We start from the raw sequence: 23,371 nt of genomic DNA on the forward strand, positions 1-23,371 counted from the left end.
ACGCGCGCTGCAGCCAGAAGCTGCTTTATTCGGTACCATCGGGCAAGACAACTGTGGATGTTTCACTACAGAGAGAAATTCAGAGAGTCGCATCTTTAGTTCTTGGCCACCATCCAAAGGCTGAAAATTCTGCCAAAAATTCAGTGTGGCTGCTAAGAATTACGTCGAGTTCCAAGTGCACCCGTCGTTTTGGAAGCATTAGGAGGGGCTGTACCAGCTGACCTGGAGCGATGTAAACGTTACCACTAGAAATGAAGTACACACCGTTGTGATTTAGTTGTTTTATTTTGCTCTTGCAAGCAGCCACAAGGCAGGCTACAGAAGAATAAATAAGTTAAAGCAGAGAGTGTAGCAATGTATAGAACCCCAACATTGAGATGCTTGACTTTGTAATGACAGAGTGCTTCGTTACTGCACCTGATTCAGCGTTCAGGCAGTAACTGACCCGAACTGATCCAAGTCAAGTATTTCCCCCTCTGGCCAAAAAGATTTTTAAACGTGCCCTCAACCAACTCCACAATAATAAAACGTAGGAAAGCCCCTCTTGTCTCATCATATAGTCATATCCGTTTGTTCCGTGTGTCAGTCTGTTCCAAAATACTTCTGTCCGAAGTGTGTTGGTGCAACAGGATGAACTTCTGTAGTTAAAATTGTGATCTCTGGGAATTCCTGGATGATGGACTTGGCACCTTTTGAGAGAGGGCAAAGGCAATAATGACTACAGCACCGCAGCTGTATTTCAGCACCACACGTTAAACCACGATTAGCAGAATTCCGTAGATAAATCGGGCTCTCTTCTTCCATCTCCGCTTCACGTTTCTGCCTTAGCTGACTGTCTATGAGGAAAAACTTCCCGAATTTAGTGGATTGCTTTTTTGGGTTTTCTTATTTGGTTTTTCTTTTCTTTACCGTACACGTATACTCCCAATCTAATCGCCAACGTGGTTACAGACTGCCAGGAATGGCTCTCTGCCGGTCAGTCGACTTTTTTGATAGTGATTTCTGCCACGGCCCATTTTTAAAACAGCGCACACGATCCATTTTCCTACTTCACAGAAACAGATGTTCCTTTTTTGGATCCCCTTTTACAAGGTAAGATCTTTAACGTGTGGACAGGACAGTTCTGTAGCTTCATTTACCTCACGCTCCTTACAGAATGGTATTCTTTTGGTGGTGGACCAACTCAACACCATCCGTGGGCTGCTGCAGTCCAGAGCAACAGCAGGAGTGGCTTTGTGAGCCACTGAAGCATTTTGTGTACCTGGCAGCGCTGCAGATTCCTGCTTTTAGGAATACGTCACCATCTGCAGTTTTGCCATTAGGTGTAACAGGCCTTTTCCTTTCTGCTAGCCCACTCCCCTGCCCACACCACACGTGTCGCTGTTCACTCTCGGTTTTACGATTCAGCCAAAAACCCAAACCTCTCTTCTGAGCAAAGCGATGCTGCTGTCGTTACTTGCAAAGGAACAGCTCTTCGCCGCTGTCTGAAGCGTGACTAACGTAACTCTTCCCCGTTAAACGTACCTGTGCTCAGCCCTCCGTCCCCCTCGCACCCCCTCAACTTACCGTGAGGCGTGGAGAATAGGCTTAGCAGGATAATGACACTTGGTTGTACGCCATGTTCTACAAGAACTTTGACAGCCTCAATGACAGTATTACCAGTACCTAAAAGGGGAAAAAGGGAGATTTTTATTTCTTCCCCCCTGCCCCCGGTGGAAGAACTTGTCCTAGGCCACCCGAGAATATCCATGTTAACATTGGTGTGTGACCGAATGGTGATACTGTCCCTTCCCACTGGAAACTATCACCTCTGCACGTATTAATTGTAGAAAACTTTGGCCTCCCGATGAAGGAACTTCATCTCTACTCCGAAACAGCCAACTCTGCCACGTTTTCAGCACTGAAGTCGGTGGATTTTATTAAAGCCCCGAGGCAAGAAAACTCATCTAAAATAGTAAAATGGCAATTAAGAGCTCCGTGTGTAGAACCAGAATTAAATCTTAGACTGGAAAAGTCTGACAAACTCCTTGCCACGCTTACCAGGTTTAATTTTTTTTTGGTAGCATTAACTGTATTTAATTTTAAAGTAATTTACTTCTAGGATCTGTAATCCAACAATGTCTTTTAATAGCATGAGGAAAATACTGTTTGAGTCTTTTCTCGTGGCAAAATTTAAAAAATGACATTTGTATCAAGTCTTAATGCTTCAACCTTTCTCACAAACGGAGGCATGCCCAAGTGATTTGCTCTGCATTCATGCTGGTGCAGGCTGACTAATACGTATTCTGGCACAGCCTGATAAATTCCCTACTATGTCGCCTAAACCAAGCAAAAAACCTAATCAAAGCCCCTGAAATTTGGAAATCTGCCTTTAAATTCAGCGCGCTCACTGTACATAATGATGAAAGACACTTACTTAGTATTGGGTACATAAGAAGAACTTTTCTCCTGTAAATGTCTGGTGGAAACTTAGCATAGTACACTTTGGCTCTTTGAGTCTCCTCGTCGCTCTGTATCAGGATTTTTCCTATGCGGATTGATCTACAGCAGTCTCGTAAACCTTGTTCCATTGCCTCCCCTCAAAACGAGCAGCAAAAAAACCAACGCCACATTGTTACACGCTGAGAAACGGCACAATTGCAAGATGCTACCATTAAATAGACAGTCCCAATACTGTATTGGTGAAGAGTTCTAAAAAGGAGATTATTTTTTTTCTCGGTTCCAAGTGTTAAAAACACTTGAAGCGATTTTTCCTTTTTTCTCTGTTTAGACAGAAAAACAAGTCTACTTGGTGTGACTTAGCTCCCGGGTATTAGTGTTCCCACACACCAGTGCTAAGCTCTCAAAGGCGAGAGCTGGAAACGTCAAAACAAACGAATGGGGTTTGGAGAACGTCTTTGAGCTCTGCCCAGAGGCACCGCGGTGCAAAACGTAGTGCAGGAAGCTGCGGAGCCACTGGATTTTACATCACAGGCACAAAGGTTTCCGCAGCATTGGGCAAAATAACAGTGACTCTGCCACCACGGAGCATGGTTGGTTTGGGGACCCCTCCCTGAGCAGAAGTCAAACAAGGAAGGGCAGTTGGCCTGGCCTCTCGCAGGTAACGGCTGCTAGAGAAGAGGCCAGGTGAAATCTCTTGCAGCTCTTTGGCTCCTAAAGAGTTAATGAAACATAATACTTGACATTCTGTGATCAAGGCTACCTAAGAAAGAATAACAACCGGCAGGTTTGGGTAAGACCTGGCTGTAGAGAAGTGTTGTTGCACATTTTTGCAAGGAAGTTGGTTACAGGTTTCCCAAACGTTTAATTCGTGCTCATTCAACAACCAGAAGCCTACCGCTTCTCATTATGCTGACTCCGCAGTTTCCCTTTTCAAATCTGACTCCTTCGTACTTGTGTCCTGTGAGAGGAAAGAAACCAGATGTCAGTGGCAGCAACTGCTCCCTTCTGCCCCATCTTAACGCCCCTTTGGGGGACACTGTTTTAAGTGACCTTGGTGTGAATGGAACAGAAATCCCCCGAATACCCAGGGGACAACAGCGAGCTCCCCATCTCTCAACAGGTGGCATGAACCAATCTGCACACCATGTCCTGCAGCCCTCAACCAAGCAATGGGAACAGGGCCAAAACCGTAACTGGTGAAGAACTTGTGCTTTTTTTACCTTTAGAAGTCATGTCAGAAAAGTGGCACAGAAGTGATCCTTTCGAAGTACGTGTTTTATAACTCCGGTATTCTGTGATTACTTTACATGAAGGACGCTATGCAAAATAAAGGTAAACAGTATGTCCCCTAAGAAGCCAGGTAAATGCAGTCCAGTGCTGCAGGTGGAAGAGTTAGAACTGAAACACGATGCTACAGTGCTACTGTCACTGTGTTCTCGATCACTGAAAGAAAAAAGTGGGCAATGGTATGCGTATGAGAGAGATGATCATCAGTACTGTGAGCTCAGGTCTCTTGTTAATTCAGAGATAAAGACAGCGAAGCCAGATTGTCCCAGTCATAGTTCTTCAGATCTAACCCTAGAAGCTGGTAAGGAGCTTGCCCAGCAGCACTGCTGGGAAGAACACGTGGTGATGTTCCTTACAGGCGTCGCATATTCCCCTGCCTGACTGAAAAGAGTCCAAAGGCTCCCCTGAAGGAGAAAGAGTAGGGTGTTTCACTGATGTCCTTGAGGGGTGTTCTGCTTCTGAGCCCGGAAGAGCAGAAATCACCTGTGCTTATGGCATCTTACAAATGCTTGGAAGGAAAGAGCTCAGTACAGATAAGCAGGAATTCATGCAGAAGCATCTGAGTTCTCAGGGGACACTTCCTGCTGGAAGAGCTCAACTGAGGCCATTTTAGCTCCCTCACTGGGCACAGGGGTTGGAGCGAAAGGGCAAACGCACTGACTGCAGAGCTAAGACAGTTTCAGACAGTAAGGCTCTATCTACAGCGTGACTAGGCGTAAGGGCAGGAAACTAAGCCTTTTCACCAAGGCAACGGGTGCTCTGAGGGCAAGGTCCGAGACTCTCTTTGTCCACTGCCAGGGCAGTGGCCCGCTCCAAAAGAACTGTAGAGCTTCCAAGTGATGTTCCTTGCAGGGGACCTGCCAGTCAAATTGTGTAATGCAGAGAGAAGATGGTCATCAACCTCTCCGTCACCGACTGACCTGGAACAGATGTGACGCCAATGCTCAAGAAGTAAAGGAGCTGCTGTTTTATTTAAAAAGGAGCAAAGGTAAGTGATTGTGCCTCCTCAGTGCCTTCCTAAACTCTTGTCTAGTTTCAGAATTGAGTGTTTTCAGTCCATCTTTTCTCTAACTAAAAGACATACAAATGATTTACTGCAGAGGGGAAGAGGGTGTGAATGTACAGAGCTGCTCTCACCCTGCAGAAATGCAAATGCAGTTCTCGGGGGGAAGAGGACTCGCGTGGCGTATGTCCCACAGGTGTGCTGCGGATCCACAGCGCGTACTTGAGCGGCTCCCAAGAAGCTGCTGATGCACTAAGCAGCTACCTCTGAGTAACGCGTGCAACCTTACCTATCTTTACAGTTAACAGAAGCAAACCAAAATTACTGCCATGGGTTTCCTCTAGTGCCCACACAGCCACTTTTTATTTCCTGCTTATCATTGCTCCCAGCTGGCCCCCTGCTGCAAACAGGGACGGATTTAGGCTGGCATGGCCAAACTGCTTGTGCCAAGTCCTTTTTCTTTAACGGGCACGTGAAATGTCATTGCAGTACGGGCAAGTAAACTGATCTTGCGCATACGCTGGTAGATTTTCATCATGGTTTTGCAAGACCAATTTAAAACCTTAGTAAAATGACAACTATACGACTGTATGTTTTGCTCAGTTGCGTTGTTACGCACCTTCTAGCTTTTCAAATACCAGAAGGGACCTCAACTCTGTACTCTACCCTGAATGTTGGAACTGTTTCAGCCTCAGGCTCCCCAGGGAAGCGGTCATGGCACCAAGCCTGTCAGAGTTCGAGGAGCGTCTGGACGATGCTCTTCGTCACATGGTTCAGTTTTAGGTAGTCGGGCGAGGAGCAGGAAGTTGGACTCGATGGTCCTTATGGGTCCCTTCCAACTCGAGGTATTCTATGATCCTTTGTTAACAGTCACATATTTTTTTGTATTAGTTAAGCTTCCACTTCCAGTCCTACCTAGGGGAGGAGTAATTTCCCACGTACCTGTTGGAGTGGTCACGGTACATTCTGTGTATGGCAGTTGATTCAGTCCCTCTTCAACCACGAGTCTGATCTGTAGAACCAAAGAGATCAGTCAGCCTAAAGGGATTTGTTGTCTATGGAGGTAAGATACTAAATGGTAGTAGTTTTTACAAGTACTAGGTGAACACCTAACAGCCTGAAGGGTCTGAAAGGGTCTCTTTTAATAGTAGTTAGGGACTGAATTTAGAGACCTTTGGGGGGTGATGCCTATGTTTTGTCCACAAATCAAACGAAGGCATTACAAAACAAAACTGCGGGAAGGGGAGGGTTCATCAGCAATCATAAAACTGACTTTATTTATATCTGGCAGGCATAGGCATCACAGACAAATTTTTCTCAACAAATGAGTGAAGCACCAATGCAACTTCATTTTGTTGACAGAAAATACTAGTGAGAAAAAGGGAAAATTCACTCTCTCTCAGCTCCCCATCAGCTAGGCTCCGAAGTCTATTTTCACATCCATATTTCTATGACTAAACTGCAGTTGGGCTGCCAGAACAGCCACAGAAGCTGCAGCAATGTAAATGCGCCACCGAGTGCCCAAAGGCAAGTCAGTAGATCTTTATCACCCTCTTCTTCTGGCACCTGCCAGCTGTGGTTGCTATGGGATGCTCTGCCAAGCACCTGCGCTTTCACCCGGTACAGATGGCCCGGTTCAGCAGGGACATCTCCACTGGAGGTGCAGCTAGTAAGCCACACACCCCTCCAGCCTCGAGTGGCCAGAAAACCTCCAGCTCTCCCCCTGGTGCTGGCCCTGCAGCTGTACCCCAGGCAACGTTACCGAAACATATTCATCTGAACTCAGCATGATCGCCCATGAAAGATGCTTTGGGTATTAAAGATGTAAAAATTCCCTCTGCTAGTGAGCCAAAGATTCACAGGCCAGAACTGCTCGAGGAAAGCTACTGCCAAGCCAAAGATGAAACCCGTTAAGCAAAAGTCACCGTATGACGGCAGAAATTAGGTGATTGCTCCCGGGACTGTATACTGCTCACTTCAGACACTTATTATTCCAGAAACAGGGCAGAGCAGATTGGGAGATTTTTTTCCTGTTCTTCCATTCTGCCCTAGTTCCTAGCACACAGGCAGCCTCTACTAGGAATTAGAAATGGTCCCTTAAATTTACAATCCCTCTTTGAAGATATTTTTAGTCATTTTAGTATGACAATTTTTTCCTAGAGTTGAGCCATATTCAGAGGTGGTGGTCAGACTAAACCAGCGAAGGGGTCAAAGGGTGCAACTGACATATAATGGGAGCAAAAGCCTGAAAAAGCAATTCTCAGGGTAAAATTTCCCCTGTAGCAGAACTGCATATGGGAAACAGGTCCTTCTGAATTGTCAGTCCCCTTTGTGCTTGACTCGTTGCATGTTTGGTAGCTCCAGGAAGCATATGTAGAGAAGCCAGCTCTACTACCTTCCTCCTCCTCCTCCTCCTCCTCCTCCTCCTCCTCTTTGTCCTCCTGGCTCTCTGCAAGTAGGGCTTCTGACTCAGTCACTTTAATCCTGAGACTGAAGGCACCAGTGTTGTTCTACTGAAAGACACATCTTCTCACATAAACAAGCCATGAAATCCTTGATTTAATTTCAGGTTTCTGGGACACCTGTACACAATTTTACTTTATTTTTTTTAAAGTTATTTCACCAGAAAAAGCCAACCTATGAGCCAGGTTTGGAAGAAACACTTTTTTTCATACTGCTGTCATGCTGACAGGGTTAGCATCGCTCCACACTATCTGCCAAAAGTTGAGAGTAAACCAGTCAAGGTCTATAGTCAAATAATCTCGTTTGTTTTACCACATGCATCAATGTTTTATACAGAGGCGGAGAAGGATTCTTCTGTAAACTTGTCAGTGTTGATAAAACATTTATTTTTGCACTATGCTTTCTGCCGCCCCCACGCTCAGGGATTATAATTTCCACCTCTTTCCTCTCTGGCCCTGAGAACCAGCAGCCCTGCTCCTCTCCTAGAGAGGTGGCTGCCATTGCTTGGAAGCTAAAACAGGTATTACTGTGGCCCCACATGAAGCAGGGAAGTAAAGCTTTGGTCCCAAGGTAGAAGAGTTTGACCAGAAATGAAAACCATGATTAAAGTTATCAGTAACAAAAATAAAGTCTATTTTTAATTGGGGGAAAAAAAAAGCTAAACGGGATGTTAAATTCCAGCAGGCCTAGTTAAACTGTCAAGGCTTACAGAGTTATGCTGAAATTTTAGATTCAGCATTTAATGCTGATACACAAAATTATATGTCAACGTGCTCATTATTATTACAGTTCTACGTTTAAGATTTACCCCAGAGCCTTTGCAGTAAGTAAAGGGAAATACTGTTAGCTTCGAACCTTTATTAGTACAAGATCTGTTAGAACTGTTAGCAAAAACAACAGTTAATAGAGGTCCAAGGAGTTTTAGCTAACTACCACATAAACATTTCAAGGATATGAAAATGTTAGTGAAATCTACCTTTTCTCAGCCAATTAAGCACATGAATAAAGACTCCTTACCACACTCAAATACCACTGAAGAAATCAGGTTTGACCAGTTCCTCAGTGTCCGTGAACAGAGAAATTTGGATATAGGCAACTATAGAAAGCAGGCTGACAGCACTCTCATTTAGAAGAGGTGTAATCACTAAATAAGGAAACCAGCCAGGGTGCAGTCAGAGCTGGTGCTGCTCTGACCAGACAGAACTGGAAAAATGGGAGCCCTTTTAGAGCCACCCCAAAAGGTATCTGTGATCCTCAGCAGCTGCATGTTACAACTCTTCTGCCTGCCTGCAATTTGGAAAAAGGTGAAGCATTTAAATGCCAAGAATTCTGGAGTGACCATTATTATCTTCCCCTATTTGTAGGAAGACAGTAGTCTAACTGTATTTTATGTGACAGCCATGCATCACCTAATTTCCAAGGTCATAGTAATTCCTAGGGGGATCCTCTAACCCATTATGTCGCAGCTTTTCTTGGAAGCTGAAGGGAAGGCAGAATAGTGGGGCTGTCAGCCATACTTTGTATCTATACAGCTCTTTGCACCTCAGAATTTCAAACCACTTTTAAAATATGCATTATCACCCCCCCACCCCCCCTGAAAGAGAGTTGGGCAGAAAGGTGAAGTGACCTGTTCAGTGTTACGCAGGGAGTTGCTGATAGGGCTGAGAAACTAATTAATTCCTCAACCTCAGACCTCCAGTCAAACCGCAAAAGCTACCTTCTGCTGGAAAGCACCACTGCACTTGCGAACTGAGGCTGTAGGTCAGTGCTGTGTAAACGACAAACGCCTGCCTGAATCCAGCCTGCAAGTCAATTTTGCTTGGTCCTTGCCAAAACTCTAGACATGCAATGTCCTCTATGCCTCTGGGAGATGGATGGCTCCTCTTCCCGTTACTCACCTGGTCTCTTAGCCCACAACAACAGAGCGCTCAGCTGTGTGCAGCACCAGCTTAACTTCACAGGGCTGGACCTAGCTTATTGTGTACCTCCTACAGAGCAGGCCTTGGAAAAAAATTCTCAGGTGGTCTCAGTAAAAATGCTGTGGGCTTTGTGAGCATCTCACTAGTTCTACAGCAATCCTGCAGGGTGACATCAGTCAAATGCTTCCACGGTGCGTGGGTGCTGGGCAGCACACGTTCAAGGGTTCAGTGTAAGCCTCTTGCACTGAGGAGTTGTCTGCCCGTGTTTCTTAAATTGGTCTCACTACCGCTACCTGTCCAGATATCTACTACTGCAAGTCATAATGATTGATTGTCTCCTGTGTTAAGAGGCTTACTTCTCGCAGCTGCCTCTCCTCCTTCACAAAGACAAGATGGGTTGTCTTCATCCCCATGACTTTAACCCCACATCTTTCAGCTTCAGGATCACAGCACTGGCAGTGGCTTTCAGAAACTCCCTGCTAACCTTTACCTCCTGTTAACTCCGTTCTCTCACAAGTATCTTTGAACATTTCTTTTGTGTCATCCCCTCACATGTGAAACAAACTGCCAGAAGAAAAAACTGTACCACCAGAAATTCATCAGCTTTGGAATCCCTCCTCAAGACCTCTTTCTGTGGTGACCTTATGAGATACTGCCACTAACAACTGCCAAGCTAGTAGCAAACTTAACTTCATTCTCATTTGCTCTGTGCAACAAGGTGTATTTTGTTAACCCACAGTCCTATGCATATGTTTCTTCTCTTCATGTATTGCATCTTGTCATTAAGCTCCGTTTGCTAACTGGGTGGAAAACATAGCAAGTCTTAACTATGTTTGCACCCCACCAAGTTTAGTAGAGACCACGTCCCACATGAAATTGTAACTGTTCTTCGCCACACCTAGGAACAGCATACAGAAAATGAGATAGTCCTACATACTGTTTTGCATAAAATTCCTGCTACAAAATGGAAAACAGACTAGCAGGTTCTGTAGCAAACATCTGCATGACCAGCAAACAGAGGTGTTTCTGTGAAGAGCAGCTCCCTATCTATACAAGTGCTGGCCAGCCCGTAGAAGATGCTGGCACAAGAGCCGGAACTGAACTCACTGCCTGGAAGCTGCAGTTTCTAGCAATGAGGGGGAAAAAAATCAGTGCTTCCCTCAGAATGGCGCAGGACCTCCAAGTAAAATGAGAAGGTACATGGGAGAGGTCCTTCGCACTAATTAATGACAATAAGGTCCAGTCAAGACTGTTAAGGGTTTTCCTGTCAGTATTAGAATAGCCATTGTTTATCTCTTTTTTTAAAATACAGATTAGGAACATAGTGCTTCTCTTCAATTCAAAGAAGTTGGCAGGAATGAATGCTCCTAGCATGATGGGAACCTAATACAAGGTAAAACGAGAACGTTAACCAGAAACCCTCCCTGTGAAAGGAGTACTGGTGGGGAAGGGGCCTGACCCCTGCACTGGAGACCTATACCCTGTAAATGTGTGGGATTGCTGGTGATGACCTTTGTTGGCTTCCTGAATCTTATTTGCACATTTAAGCACGTGAAGAACCTGAAACCACAAAACCCAGGAAGAACACCACCTAGCTGAGCTAGTCTTTCACAGGTGGTGGATGTTTCCTGGGCTGTTCCTACTCATCCAATGAACTGTGAAGGACATGTGTCTATTTAAATGGTACCTGCTGAGAACTGCTGGCACAGAACGAAGGCGGGGCTGCGACTTTCTGCCTGTCCATTATGAAGTACTATTGGCAAAGAAGGCGCTCCAGTCAGTCACTTGATCTATGAGTTACGAGTGATGGGATTTGTTGGCTTGGGCCTTTACTGTTCTTCGTGAATGGGAATGCAAGAAACATCCTCAAGAAGGGAAAAGCAGGGGGGAAAGTGGAAAAGCTGCAAAGATAAAAAGCACTGCAGTCACAATCTTAGGTTGTGGTCATATCTAAGCCCTGAGCAAGCCTGGATCAGGCATGGATTAAGATTGGGCTCATCACAGGAAACCTGCCTGCTGTAGCAAATGGTGCTGGTAATTGAATGGTCTCTGGACTCATCTTTGCTAGAGGGGGGAAGAAAGACTTTCCTTGTTAATGAATGTGGATTTGCAAACAGTAAACACCCTCATGAATACAAGAAAGTATATGCATGGGTGTGAGTGTTGTGGTTTTCTTTAAGCATGTAATTTAAATGAGATAAATGTTGCATTCCCAACAGTCTTTGTTCTGACTTACTAAAATATGTGAAAACTTCAAATTGCTTTGTCCCTGCTAATAATTACCATATGGCTAAAACCAAATTCCCCGTGTGGATGCACCCAGAGCTACTAATCTAATACACAACAAGTGCCAGGAGGCACTTCTGCATGCAAGCAATTGTTAACATCTAGACTGTAAGGAATTGTACAGCTCTGTTTGCAAGATCAAAAGTACTGTTTCAAAGTAAAATTGAATTATCTCTAGCCTCTGTGCATCTGTTTTTAAACAGTATTCTCTTATTACTACTGCTCTCTGTCCTAAAGTAGTTGTGTTTGATAATAACATGGTTTCTAGAACCCTTTGAGATGAAAGCAGTCCGTAACAGAGAACAGAAGTCCCTCTACAGAAAGTTGCTGTCAAACAGCAATTTCCTTTGTGTAGAAAAGTTGCCTCACACCACCATTATTCTAGCCTGAAAGACCCTTTTTATGGAAGAGTTACAAAGTACAATACCAAGAATAAGAAATTCTTCACCTACCAGACGATCAGCAGAAAATACGAAGTCTCCTCTACTGGATTTCCTGAAAAAGGTAATAATTTATATTTTAAATTGGGGAATAATTTTAAGAACATTGCTTAAATATAATATTAATTCAAGGACAATATATTCTAAAGGCAGTTCAGAGAAAAGTCTTCTACCATATACAAAATTTATCCCGCAGAGATTCTGCTTCATGGGTTTCCTCCTTGGTGGCAAAGACTGAGATGCAGTGAGCAAACGCAGAGGTTTGCCTCTTACTACTGGCAACGTTGCTGCACTGTACCAGTAGCAATTAAAGCATGAAAACATAAGGAGGATATTCTGTAGGTTTTCCACTGTACTACCGTTCCAGCTCAGTTCCAAAACACCTCACAAGCTCAGATGCACACCAGCCTGGTACACTCCCTACAGCTCTGAGCAAGAGAGCTTTGCTCCGCCCGTTCTTAAGTCAATCAGAAACCATGGGACAGTGACAATGCAGATCCCTAGCCTTGAGACCGAGTTAACACACCTGATTGATAAGCAGGATATATATCTCGTCTGGAATTCATTCACAGTGTGACTACATTAGTGAACTTAAGACTAAAATGAGCAGGGATTCACGAGTATTCCCATGAAAACACCTCTCTGCCGTCCTATTAGCTTGGGTGCAACTTTTTGCTCGTGTGACTGCATGGCTTTTGGCCCATGCACAAGACCGAATAAGCTCACTTCCTCCTGCTACATACTGTGGAAGTATGCCATGTTAAAACATGAAAAAGTGAAAGTCAAGAGGTTTGTCTGCTTATTTCCTGGGCAACTGGTAACTTAGCCACACTAAAAAAAGGCATTTTAAAAAGAGCGTCAGCCTAATCTAATTTCTTCCCTTGTGCTAATAACACATTATTAAAACCAGTTTGTTTTTGTTTTTTCCTTCTTTCTGGTAATAACAGGATATTCATAACTTTCTGCTACTTTGACATTAACCAGAAAGACAATGCTCAAAAAACCCCTAATCCCAAAAAGGCAAAAAACAACCCCAAACCCCCTACAATCATACAAACGGATTTTATTAAGATTTTTTAAGGGATTCATATTTTCATCTGCGGTGTGTGTAAATATTTACTAAAAAAGGGAAGTAGCAAAGTGTGTAGGTGGGGCATCTAGGTTCTTCCAGACTAGGCTATGGCATTTCAGAAAATTTAGCTGTATTTCATGAATGGGTGGTAAGACAAACCCAAAATTGTCAAGACTGCGGTTTTGACTGCAAAGCGACACATGTTTAGAGTGAATACTACGAGTTATTAATACAGATTACTAGGCTTTAAATTAACTACTCTGTCCTTGCAGAGACACAGATGTTTTTATGCACAGCTCACTAACACCCTTAATCAGTTATACCTGTTTTTGGAGGGGAGGAGGACAACAGAAAACAATGGTGCGTAAAAATGAGAGACAAATAATAGTAATACTGAAAAGGACAGACCTCTTGTACACTGGCAGCTGGAAAGCTGCGACCAGATTTCAAGCCCCACATCATATGAGAATTGCTAGGGGCCAGAAAAAAAGGCTTATGTGAAAACACTGTAACTGTTCACCTTAAATACCAGATAGAAGTACAGAAAGTAATGATCGATGGCAGACTAGAAACTTTTTCAGCTTCTTAATCAAGTAACGAGACAACGTCTAAAAAAGTGAGGCATTAAAACCTGAGTGTTGTAGCACACGGCTAACAACACGAACATTCTGTTAAACAGTACAAATTAGTTTCATTTTGTTTCTGGAGGTACGGAAGCATGGCTGACGCGCAATTAAAGTCATGTGCGTGTCTTAAGAGGCGAGAAGAAATGTTTTTTGGGAATGTACCGTAATACAAACTAACTGCAGGGTTTCTTCCTGCTTTAGCACTCAGTACTAGTTACAACCACCGACACGGCTGTAGGCTATGCGGGTCGTGGTCTGATGCACTTTAGTAATTCCTGTTTCTCTAGTTACCTTATAGAAGAACTTCTTGAGAGACACCCGGGGTACTGTAAAGGCAAGCCTGAAAAAAAGCCGCTTCCCTAAACAGAATTTGTAAAAGGCCTTTATAAGAAAACTTAAGGCACTAGACGAACTGTTGCCATTAAGGGGAGCTGATGTAGCTGGGAAACAGGACCATGTTCTACCTGCAGCACTTCAGTACTTAATTTTTTCCACTGCCTGGGCTGGGGGGCGGCATGTGAAAGGGATCCCACCCTTCCTGCCTGCAGTAGTCATCTTTACTCATCACAGGTGAGTTACACACTCCTGAATCACCCTACTCTGTAGAGCAGTGAGGACGGCGTGTCCTACCGCTTTACTGTCTTCATTTCGATATTGTTCACTCAGTTCCCTAGGGAATAAGAAGCCTTAGCAGAACACAACAGAATGATCTCGCGTAACACAGACACAATAACCTTTAAATACCCACATTTAAATCACGTCCATTGTTAAATCAGGAGTTAAAATGACACTACCAATCTGAGCTAATGAATTTGCTTCTACAGAAATCAGAGCTCTACGTTACAAATTGCTGCACTACTCATTTCAGCTTCCAGATCCCTGGTTCTAATCGGTGCAGGCCAGAAATCATTTTGAGATCATACCCTCCTTAGAAAGAGGCTGTAACTCTTTGTTCCTGAACGTTCAATACTTAAACGCATCAGTTCACATCCCATTAGAGGACTCAGCATTCATATCCAACACACAGTGTAAAAGGCATCTGCCCACCCATTAAGCATTCGCTAGACAGAAAAGTGAACAAGCCCGAGGAAAAACGAGCAAACCCACGCACACTCAAGTTGAGGCGATCTATCCATCTCCCCGATTCTGGCACACAGACCTAGTTCTTGTTAACTTGAATGAAGCAAAAGAAATATATGGTCATTTTAGTCTATCAGACGGCCATTACCGATTCAGCCAGCTGTCTCTGAACCCACCACAGGACGTGATGACCAGCCACATGAAGGTAGGTTTTTCTTTTATAAACTGGACAGTTATTCCAATTGAAAGGCCGTGCTTTCTTTCTTTGAATCCTCTCAGGGACAAGGAAAAAGCTTTCCACTTTTCAGAGCAGCTCACACTATGGACAAAATAAGAGTCCCCGAGGCCTTCTGCATCTGGCCTGACCATCCCTAGCTCCACGTAAGCATGCCCGATTCCAACCTGCACTGCACTGGAAGTATCCATCCCTTCCGTACTTCACAGTAATAGTCCTAGATTGGCTGGTTTTCCCCTACTTTTGTTCTGTTTCTCTCCCCCCAGTAGCTTGCCTTTTAATTTCTGCCCTTTTCGTGACCTTTTCAGGTGACTGCTGTACCTGGAACATCCATCTTCTGCAGCATTAAGAAATCCAAATATTCTCCTTGAGTTAAGGCAGCTCTGGTGTTACCCATTCTTTTTTTAATCCGGAAAGAAAGTTGAAGTGATAGGTATCTAATTGCCCTGTAGATGACACAGCTTTTCCCTCTTCCCCGAGCAGTGTATGTGAACATATCCTTTTGTCAGTTTAAATCCGATTTTTTGACCAGTAGCTCCTCTTAGCCGTACAAGTCCTTATTCACAAATATGATACTTCTTCTGAGGCGTTTCTTTCAGCACTTGGTTTGAATGCTACAGTGGTCATATAGTCGTCTCAAGGCAGATTACACCTGCCCAGGGAAAGGTTACTGCAACAGTTTCTAACCCGTGTGTAAGAAATCCTCTCACCCTTGCAGCTGAGCACGTTTTAGCATCTTTCTGAATGACAGGCACTAAAATAGGCCATCTTATTTACTGAGATGCAGCTGACTTTCTGGGACAGAATGTAAAAATAATGTTTCCTTACTGTCCTTACATACAAAGCCTACATCTGCCTTTCTGAGCAGGCTGTTGTCCAGTCTTCCTCACTGGTTGGGAAGGGAGCTTGGAAGCGGCAGTTACATCCCCACTGCCAGGGCAGTGTCCCGCTCACAATAAAGCACAGTTTGCTATCACTGCAGCTGTTATGAGTAATTCATTATTTACAAGTCTTATCCTGTACTTCCCCTTACCAAAGTCTTGTGAAATGAAGCTGATGCAACTCTAAAAAAATCTCTTCGAAGTTACAATACCAGCTGCTGGTTTCTGGATAAGCTCACTATAACCAGAAACTTTATCTGCAAGAGTTCAAAACCTACTTACAACAAAATAATAATAAAAAAACCTAGCTGGGTACAGTAACCACATTGCTAGTATTCACCTAGATATCAAAACTATGTGCTATTTCCTTTTCACTAACCTCAAAACCTTTGTAAGTCATCACCAAGCCTAGTTTGGATTTCCTCTCTCTCTCTGCTTAGTCCACTTACTTACAACTTCCCTTTCTGCTCTGCAGGGAAGCTGCCAGGCAGACATTCTCACCTGCAGAGATCTTTTGTGTGGTCTTGCCACAGTTGCCCTCCTTACATCGAGACTACACTACCTCTGTGTGCTCCTACCCGCAATGAGATTATGTTTTTCCACAATGCTTTGAAGATTAAAAAAAAAAAACAACCTTGTTTAAGGTAACAAGGCTCATGTAAGCTAATAAAAAGTAATGTAAGTATTGTCTTTGAGAGATGATGATTAGTTTTGCATTAAAATGTATTAGTGTTATTAGCTACGAAGTTAAGCACTCAAGAACCAGGAAATACCAAAACGTAGACTACACAGATGGACAGATATGAAACAAGGGGAAGAACCGCGTCTGTGGTATGTGTTAGTTATTGCAGATATTAGAAAACCAATGTGTTGCAGGAAGAGAAGGTTTTATTCAGAACCCGATCACTCCACCGATAAACTTGATTTCACACCTGTGTGTCTGCTGGTGGTTCTTGCATCAGAGTAGGCAAATTGTGCTTTTAATAGATGGCTGCTAGTAACGTTTGTCATACGTTGCATGCTAAATTTAATATCTTGTAATACCACCTTCCAAGTGCTGAACAATCAAAGCTACAAATGTGATCAGCGGGAGGTACACTTTCACCATCTGAGATGTTATGTAAGGTCTTAAGTATCTCACGTTGGTGTTCAGCAGTGGGGCACAATTTTGCATGGATTTCTGCACTTCAGCTTAAGATTTGTGAAACTGGAATAACACCTTCATGTCTCACAAGGTGTGGTGGCAGCAAGGACTCTCAGTGACACAAAGTGACAACAATGGAGAATAATGCCTTCAAAAAAGACAGCTTCCTTTCAGGTAATGTGCCCTAAGTAAAACTGTTCTCTCCTTGTCTGCCTCCCTCCTTAATACTGTCTCTCTCCCATTCCTCCCAGCCCACCATGGTCTAGTCTCTATGCTATCCCCAACTTTTTGTTCTTTTTGCCTAATTTGTTCCAGTCCTGGCTCCTCAAACATCTGATTCCAGTTTACTTTCATCTCAGCTAGTCCCACTTTTCTCCAATCTTTGTCTTATTTCTAGCTCTCTCAGGCTGCCCTTGTGATCTGTTTTCTTCTGGCCATCCTTGTCCCAAAATCCTTAACAGCCCCCCAATACAGACTGGAAAGACTTGGCCCTTACATTTTCCTTAACATGGTAGTCCCAGTCTTCAGCAAACTCGTGTGATTTCCCTGCCATTCATTCCCAAACCTAGCACCTGTCCTTTGCCAACCTTTAAATCCAGTCTGTGCTCCTATACCCGCCTTGTCTTAATCCACGCCATCCTGCATACAGTACACGATATCCAGACAGTGGTAATGAGACCCAGCTCCTGCCGGGGCACGGCGGTGTGACAATAAGCTACAGCTTCCTTTCTCAAGGGTTTTCTACTCCTTTGTACGGTGATGATGATGATGTGGCAAGCAAGCTCTGAGCCGTCCACGGTGTGGAGGTAGGCAAAAACCTCACATCAGGGAGCGCAAAAATCTGTAAGAGGTTTTAAGAGCCGCCGAATTAATGCCTTTGTCACCGACGGCCCCGAGGCGGAGCTGGCTATCGAAGACCCCCGGGAGCGCTACCTGCCGCTGAGGCGAGGCGAGGCGAGGCGAGGCGGCGGTGCACACCTTCCCTTCCCTCCCCTCTCCTCCCCTCCCTCCCTTTCCCTCCCTTCCCTTCCCTTCCCCTCCGGTCACACGTCACCAGAAATGGCCGCACCGCGGAGGCGCCGGCGTTAAGCCCGGCACGGGAGCACGCCCCGCCGAGAGGCCCGCCCGCCGCCCCCGGGCTCGGCGGGGACCGCCTGGCTGAGGTGCAGCCGCGCCGGGAGCCCACGGGCAGCGTCCGCCGCCACATCCCTCAGGAGGCTGCGCCGAGCGCGGGAGCCGGCGCCGGAGGCCGGCCGAGAGCGGGCTCGGCGGGACTGCGGCTCCCTGAGGGAAGGGGGGCCGGCGGGCGGCCATCCCCCCTCAGCCTCCCCGCCGCCGCCCCCCCGGCTTCTCCTCAGGCCGCGCTTCCCGCCGCCGGCGCCGCGCGGCCTCCCCGGGCGCTGCCCGCCCCGCCGCTCACTTGTCCCTGATGATCGTCTGGAGCTCCCGCAGCTGGTCGTTCATGGGCAGCAGCTTCAGCTGCGGCCCGATCGGCGGCGCGCCGCCCTCCCCCGCGGGCATCGGCGCCGCCGCGACCCCGTTGCTGCTGCTGTCCGGGCTGGGGCAGCCGCTGTCCTCGCCGGGCTCCGCGAAGCGGATCAGCCGGGAGCCGCCGCCCGCTGTCGCTGTCGCCGCCGGCTGCTCGTCCTGCGGCCGCGGGCCGAGCCGCTGGTTCTGGCAGGGCATCGCCTCCATGCGCCGGGGCGCGCCCCCGCCCCCCCGCGCCGGCCCTTGCCGCCACGCGCCGCGCCGGCCCCGCTTGCGCCGGCGCCGCGCGGGGGGGCAGGGGGGAGGGCGCCGGCCCGCCCTCGCTCTATTGGCTGCCGGCGCCGCCACTCAAGGCCGCGGCGGGAGCGCAGGCACGGGAGGCGGGCGGGGCGGGGCGGGGCGTTCCTGTCGGCACCTCCCGGCGCGGTGACGTGTTGTCCCTGCCGCGTTCCCGCCCTTCGCGCCTCGGCTGGCGCGCGGCGGGCTGTGGGGGCGCCTCGGAGCCGGCGGGCGCTGCCGGCCCGTCGCGGTCCGCCGCCAGCCAGCGGTCGCGGCGGGAGCCTTGCTCTCTGGCTCCTCCCGCCGCCTCCGGCTTCCCGGCAGGTATTCCCCGGAGACCCCCTGCCAGCTGCAGGGCCCGCTCGGCGGGGGGGCTGAATGCCGCCTCTCCGGAGCCCGCCGCGTGGCACAGAAGCTCTGCTGCAGGGTTTTTGTCTGTATTTGTTTGGGTTTTGTTTGGTTTTGGGGGGCCTTTCAAGATACTGGAAACTGTAATAGACATCAGTGCAGGTTCGGAGGAGGAGAGGAGGTAGGATTCAAGGAAGTTCGAATATGTAAAGGTGAATTTCTCCTGAGTACAAATGCCCGGTTATCACGTTGATGTGTATGTATGCAGGTACAGTGCATTCCGGATCGATCCGACCTGCAGCACAGGCTCTCAGCCGTGTGATGCGTGTCCAGCGTTTCCACCGTATCCAGCTCTTTGGGCATGTGCTACACGGAACACCCTGCGTGTGGATAAAAGAACCCTGACCTGTGGTATCGCAGTGCTTGACGTGGCTCTAACGCCTCTCCAATGGAGATGTACAAAATCGCTCCGCAAACCTGCATTGTTAAACCTCACCGCACCGTTCTGAGACAACTGCATTATTACAGTCTTGTCTTCGTTAAAGACGGAGAGAAGAGCAGGTTCCATGCGCCTGTACGCTGCGTCAAGTGATAGAACCCGTTACGTACTTCCAGTAAGACCCTAACCTTGAAGATGGAAAACGTGCGTTTGACCATCCAGTTCATGCTCTCTTTAGTCCAGGCTAGCACTAATTTTTTCTCTACTATAAAGTTCCGAAGCAAGCGCCAACTGCGTGAGAAAGAAACACGCTCCTCTCATGAAATACGAAGGGGAACGTTCAGCATTCTGATGGAATATTGAAAATGACGTTCCGTCAGTCATCTAACACCGAAAAAGCACATCAGCAGACTGGTGGAGAGGAGGCGATTAATTTGGAAAAAGGCATTAAACGTGCTAAATGCTAGCAGCTTAGTTTACAGATAACTAAGGGGTGACTATACCCCATGCTGTAAACATTTAAGAAGGGTGAGAAATTACTAATGACGACAGAAGGAAGGAGTACTGGAAGTAATGGGATCCAATTCAATACAGGGAAGCTAAAGATAAATCTCTGGCAAATAATTGTCATAATGGAAATGGGGTAGGATCGTTGGTATCCCCTCGTTTAGGGTACTTAGAATTAAAATGGCCAAGACATGAGAAAAGTATCTGCACTGAAGAATCTGGCATTACATACACACGTATCTGCTTACAATAGCAAATGGCTAGGTGGTATTTGATGGAAAATTTTATAATTTTAATATTCCATTATCATGGACTGAGCAAAAAATCAGCTTCAGAATTTCCATTGTCTCTGCTAACGCATATCATTTTATTTCCTCTACGCTTTTAAGGCTAATAAGGTGCTTAATATATTTGACATTAATATTTCCCCTCCAAAGTTTGCCTTTACCTGCTGTTCCTTCTTTAAGAACTCTCCAATGCTGCTGGTTTTATTGCGCCCCCCCCCCCCCCCCCCTTTCCGTCTTTTTGCCAGTTCCGATCTTCTCTCTCTCCTTTCGACACCAGTTTATTTACATGATACCAGATTATTGATAGCTGTACAAGGCCCAGCACGAACCCCGAGAGAGACACCGAAAGAAAACGAGGCCACATACCTGTAGTGGTCAGAAACGTGACAACCCCTTCCCTCAGAGCGCCCTAACCAGGAGAACAAAGCTCATGCTATAGACACGGAAAGCTAACAACAGACGAGTTTTATAAACTTGCACTGTTTAAAGTAGCTTGCCACAAAAGAAATACCTGTTTCTCTGCAGATTTAGCTGTAGAAGCAGAGGATCTCCTTGGAGACAGACAGAAATCAATGCACGCTCCAGAGTTGGCAGTGAGAAAAGATGACAGAAGCAGCTCAGCAGAAGGAGTAAGCCCCGGCGCATGGAGGTGAAATAACACCTTATTTAGAGTTTATTAAAGTTTTTATGTTCTTTCTCATTAAAGGTTTTTAATATGATTATAACATTGTAATGAACTTCACTTATAGCGACAAATACTTATTTCTTCGAGCTGTAAAAAAGTGGAGCACAATTTCCTAAAGACTATTTATAGAACTAAGATTTACAATTATTAAACATTCCTATAAAATGGAAAGAATCAGCACTGAATGCCAGATAATCAGTATGCCAAGGGGAGACTGAAACCTGTATTTTGTATGGTAACGTTGACAATTCCAGTTATGGCAGGCATCAGCCTAAATGAAAGTGCCCCCAGAGCTGTGGAAATCAAAATGAATTCAGGAGTCAGGCTAGAGGGTAAAGAAAAGTGACAATACTCATATTTTAGGATCAGCAGTATTGGAAGGGTATGAACACAAAGAGGGGAATGCTTCACCAAAGTACATGAAGAAAGAGGGAAAATTAATGGGAAGAAATGAATGCAAAGACATTAAAAATGGGAAAACCAGGCAAGGTTGGGGAGGGGGGGTAGAACCCCTCACTCAGAGATATAAAATCAGTTTTGACAAGTAGAATATGTGCTGGAAGGCACAGTACTGATTTGGAGACAGGGACTGTTGTACTTACTCCTAGAAAAATATGAACTATTAATCCTCAGGCCTTACATTTAAGAACAGAGCAGTTACATTTGAAGTGCAGTGTGAATTATATTTTGTAGTCAATTAAGTAGCATAAATAAGCTGTATTTTAAAATGTTTGATTACGTTACAAAAATGGCATTTTGATTTTCTTCTTACAAAAATGTGTTCTCCACCTTAACACAAAGCAAGACTTGTCCTCTATTTTGTTACGGCAAACAGGTTACATGTTGTATGAACATGCTGTTAGCTGTTTTACAAATTATTTAAAATTTATCATGTCAGTTAGTTCTGTTACAGATAACACACAGCTACAAAACTGTCTAAAATCCTAACTAGAATGCCTCTCAAATCCTAACCCAGAATGCCAGCCACTGAAAAAGCCTGTTTAGCCTCTCACATTATAGCCAGAAGCCACCCTAATTACCAGTGACTAATGTGTTGGAGTGTTTCTATTTTTATTGCTTCAAGCACTTTAAAAGAGCTGGATTTTAACACTATGATAAGCATACATCTTTTGAAAAATGACACCCATTACGAGGTTTCAAGGCCACCAAGGACAAAGTCCCCTGTATCCGAGCAAAGTCACCTGTTTTCCCTCCGACCTTGGTTAGGCAGGGCTGGCACAGCACCGGGATCCTAGAAGACGCTTCTTCAGACGGCAGTGGCAGAGGCCCGTGGCGTCAGAAGCTCAGCTGAGAGCAGCCTTCATACAGGCAGTGTTTGCAGTGTTTTCCCCGGAGACCCCCCCCAGCCCGCTGTCAGCTGCAGGGCCCACTTGGCGAGGGGCCGAATGCCGCCCTGCCGGACCCGCCACGTGTCACAAAAGCACTACCGTTTATTTTTGGGTTGGGGTTTTTTGTGGGGTTTTGGTGTTTTTTTTCCTGTTCGTTTTTCTTCAATGATCTATCGTGTATTGTGGTTAATTCATCTCGGTCTGTTCTGGCGCTTTGCGTTTTTGTCCAGTGTTGTATTGGTTGTAGAATACATGCTGTTACATTCGCATTGAGTCTTTCTAAGATTGGCCTTGCGTTATTTTTATTCTGAATATTAGCCATCTGGCACTGTGTGCTGCAGTATTTAGTGCCACAAATAATAATGAAAAATATGGTAATATCTCGTGATACTTTAACGTAAAAATATAAGACAGAGGGTATAAAGCTTTGGGCGTATAACCTCAAAGCTGCCAAAGCATGTTGTTCCCTCTGCCCTTGTTTTCCATAAATGATTCTTTGATGGGAGACAGCAGAGGTAATAGGAAAGTCATTGGTTAATGCACATTAATGAAACTGCGTTTCTTGTAGTTAATGAACCACAGTCCTGAAGAAAGACGGGTAGGAAAAACTCCAGGATTGGTACCTTTCTGTTCAGGTAGATGTGGGCACGTCCAAGACATGCGAGAAAAAGGTACTTGGCTTCAGATATACCGGAGAGGGCTCTGTCTTTTCCCCAGCAGTCAAGCCCCGTAGAAATGCTTGAAGTTTAAAGAAAACAGCCTTTTCCTTCTGTCTCCCCACATCAACATATGATGACGAGACTGTTGCATATTCAGCAAAACTGTTGTTCTTGCTGTAGTTAAGTTGCATAATTAGACGGGGCTTAAATGAGATGAGAGCTAAACTTGAGTGATTCTGTAGGCTGGTGCAGAGGTGAATTGCAAGCTAACGTCACAGAACTTACCAAGCTTTCGGTGCCTCAGGAAAAGAGTTTAAGGATGTTTAGGTTCAAAGGAAGCGAGCGTTTTCATGAACGTTTGTTTTAGAGAACACTTTTGCTGGGAAGATGAATTTACCTTTACGTGTTTCTCTAAGGTTGGATTTATTTTTGAAGAGTTTTTTGAAGGGCTA

The 23,371-nt window shown here is 45.6% G+C and overlaps 1 protein-coding gene and 1 long non-coding RNA gene across 2 annotated transcripts; one reads left to right on the forward strand and one right to left on the reverse strand.

Annotated features, from left to right (window-relative positions):
- Positions 1 to 266: 266 nt before the first annotated feature.
- On the reverse strand, positions 267 to 18,582 carry UPRT (uracil phosphoribosyltransferase homolog). The gene is made up of 7 exons (XM_076347430.1): positions 18,299 to 18,582; positions 11,853 to 11,895; positions 5,675 to 5,744; positions 3,338 to 3,400; positions 2,417 to 2,578; positions 1,567 to 1,665; positions 267 to 689 (listed from the first exon to the last, which is right to left on the reverse strand). The coding sequence occupies exons 1-7, from the start codon at positions 18,571 to 18,573 to the stop codon at positions 583 to 585; spliced, it is 819 nt and encodes a 272-aa protein (XP_076203545.1). The 5' UTR covers positions 18,574 to 18,582; the 3' UTR covers positions 267 to 582.
- Positions 18,583 to 18,956: 374 nt separating this feature from the next.
- LOC143164747 (uncharacterized) lies at positions 18,957 to 21,473 on the forward strand. Its single transcript, XR_012996126.1, has 3 exons — positions 18,957 to 19,174; positions 19,262 to 19,607; positions 20,752 to 21,473. It is a non-coding gene; the product is annotated as an uncharacterized LOC143164747 (long non-coding RNA).
- Positions 21,474 to 23,371: the final 1,898 nt, after the last annotated feature.

This window comes from Aptenodytes patagonicus, chromosome 9 (assembly GCF_965638725.1).
Source record: "Aptenodytes patagonicus chromosome 9, bAptPat1.pri.cur, whole genome shotgun sequence".
NCBI lineage: Eukaryota > Metazoa > Chordata > Aves > Sphenisciformes > Spheniscidae > Aptenodytes > Aptenodytes patagonicus.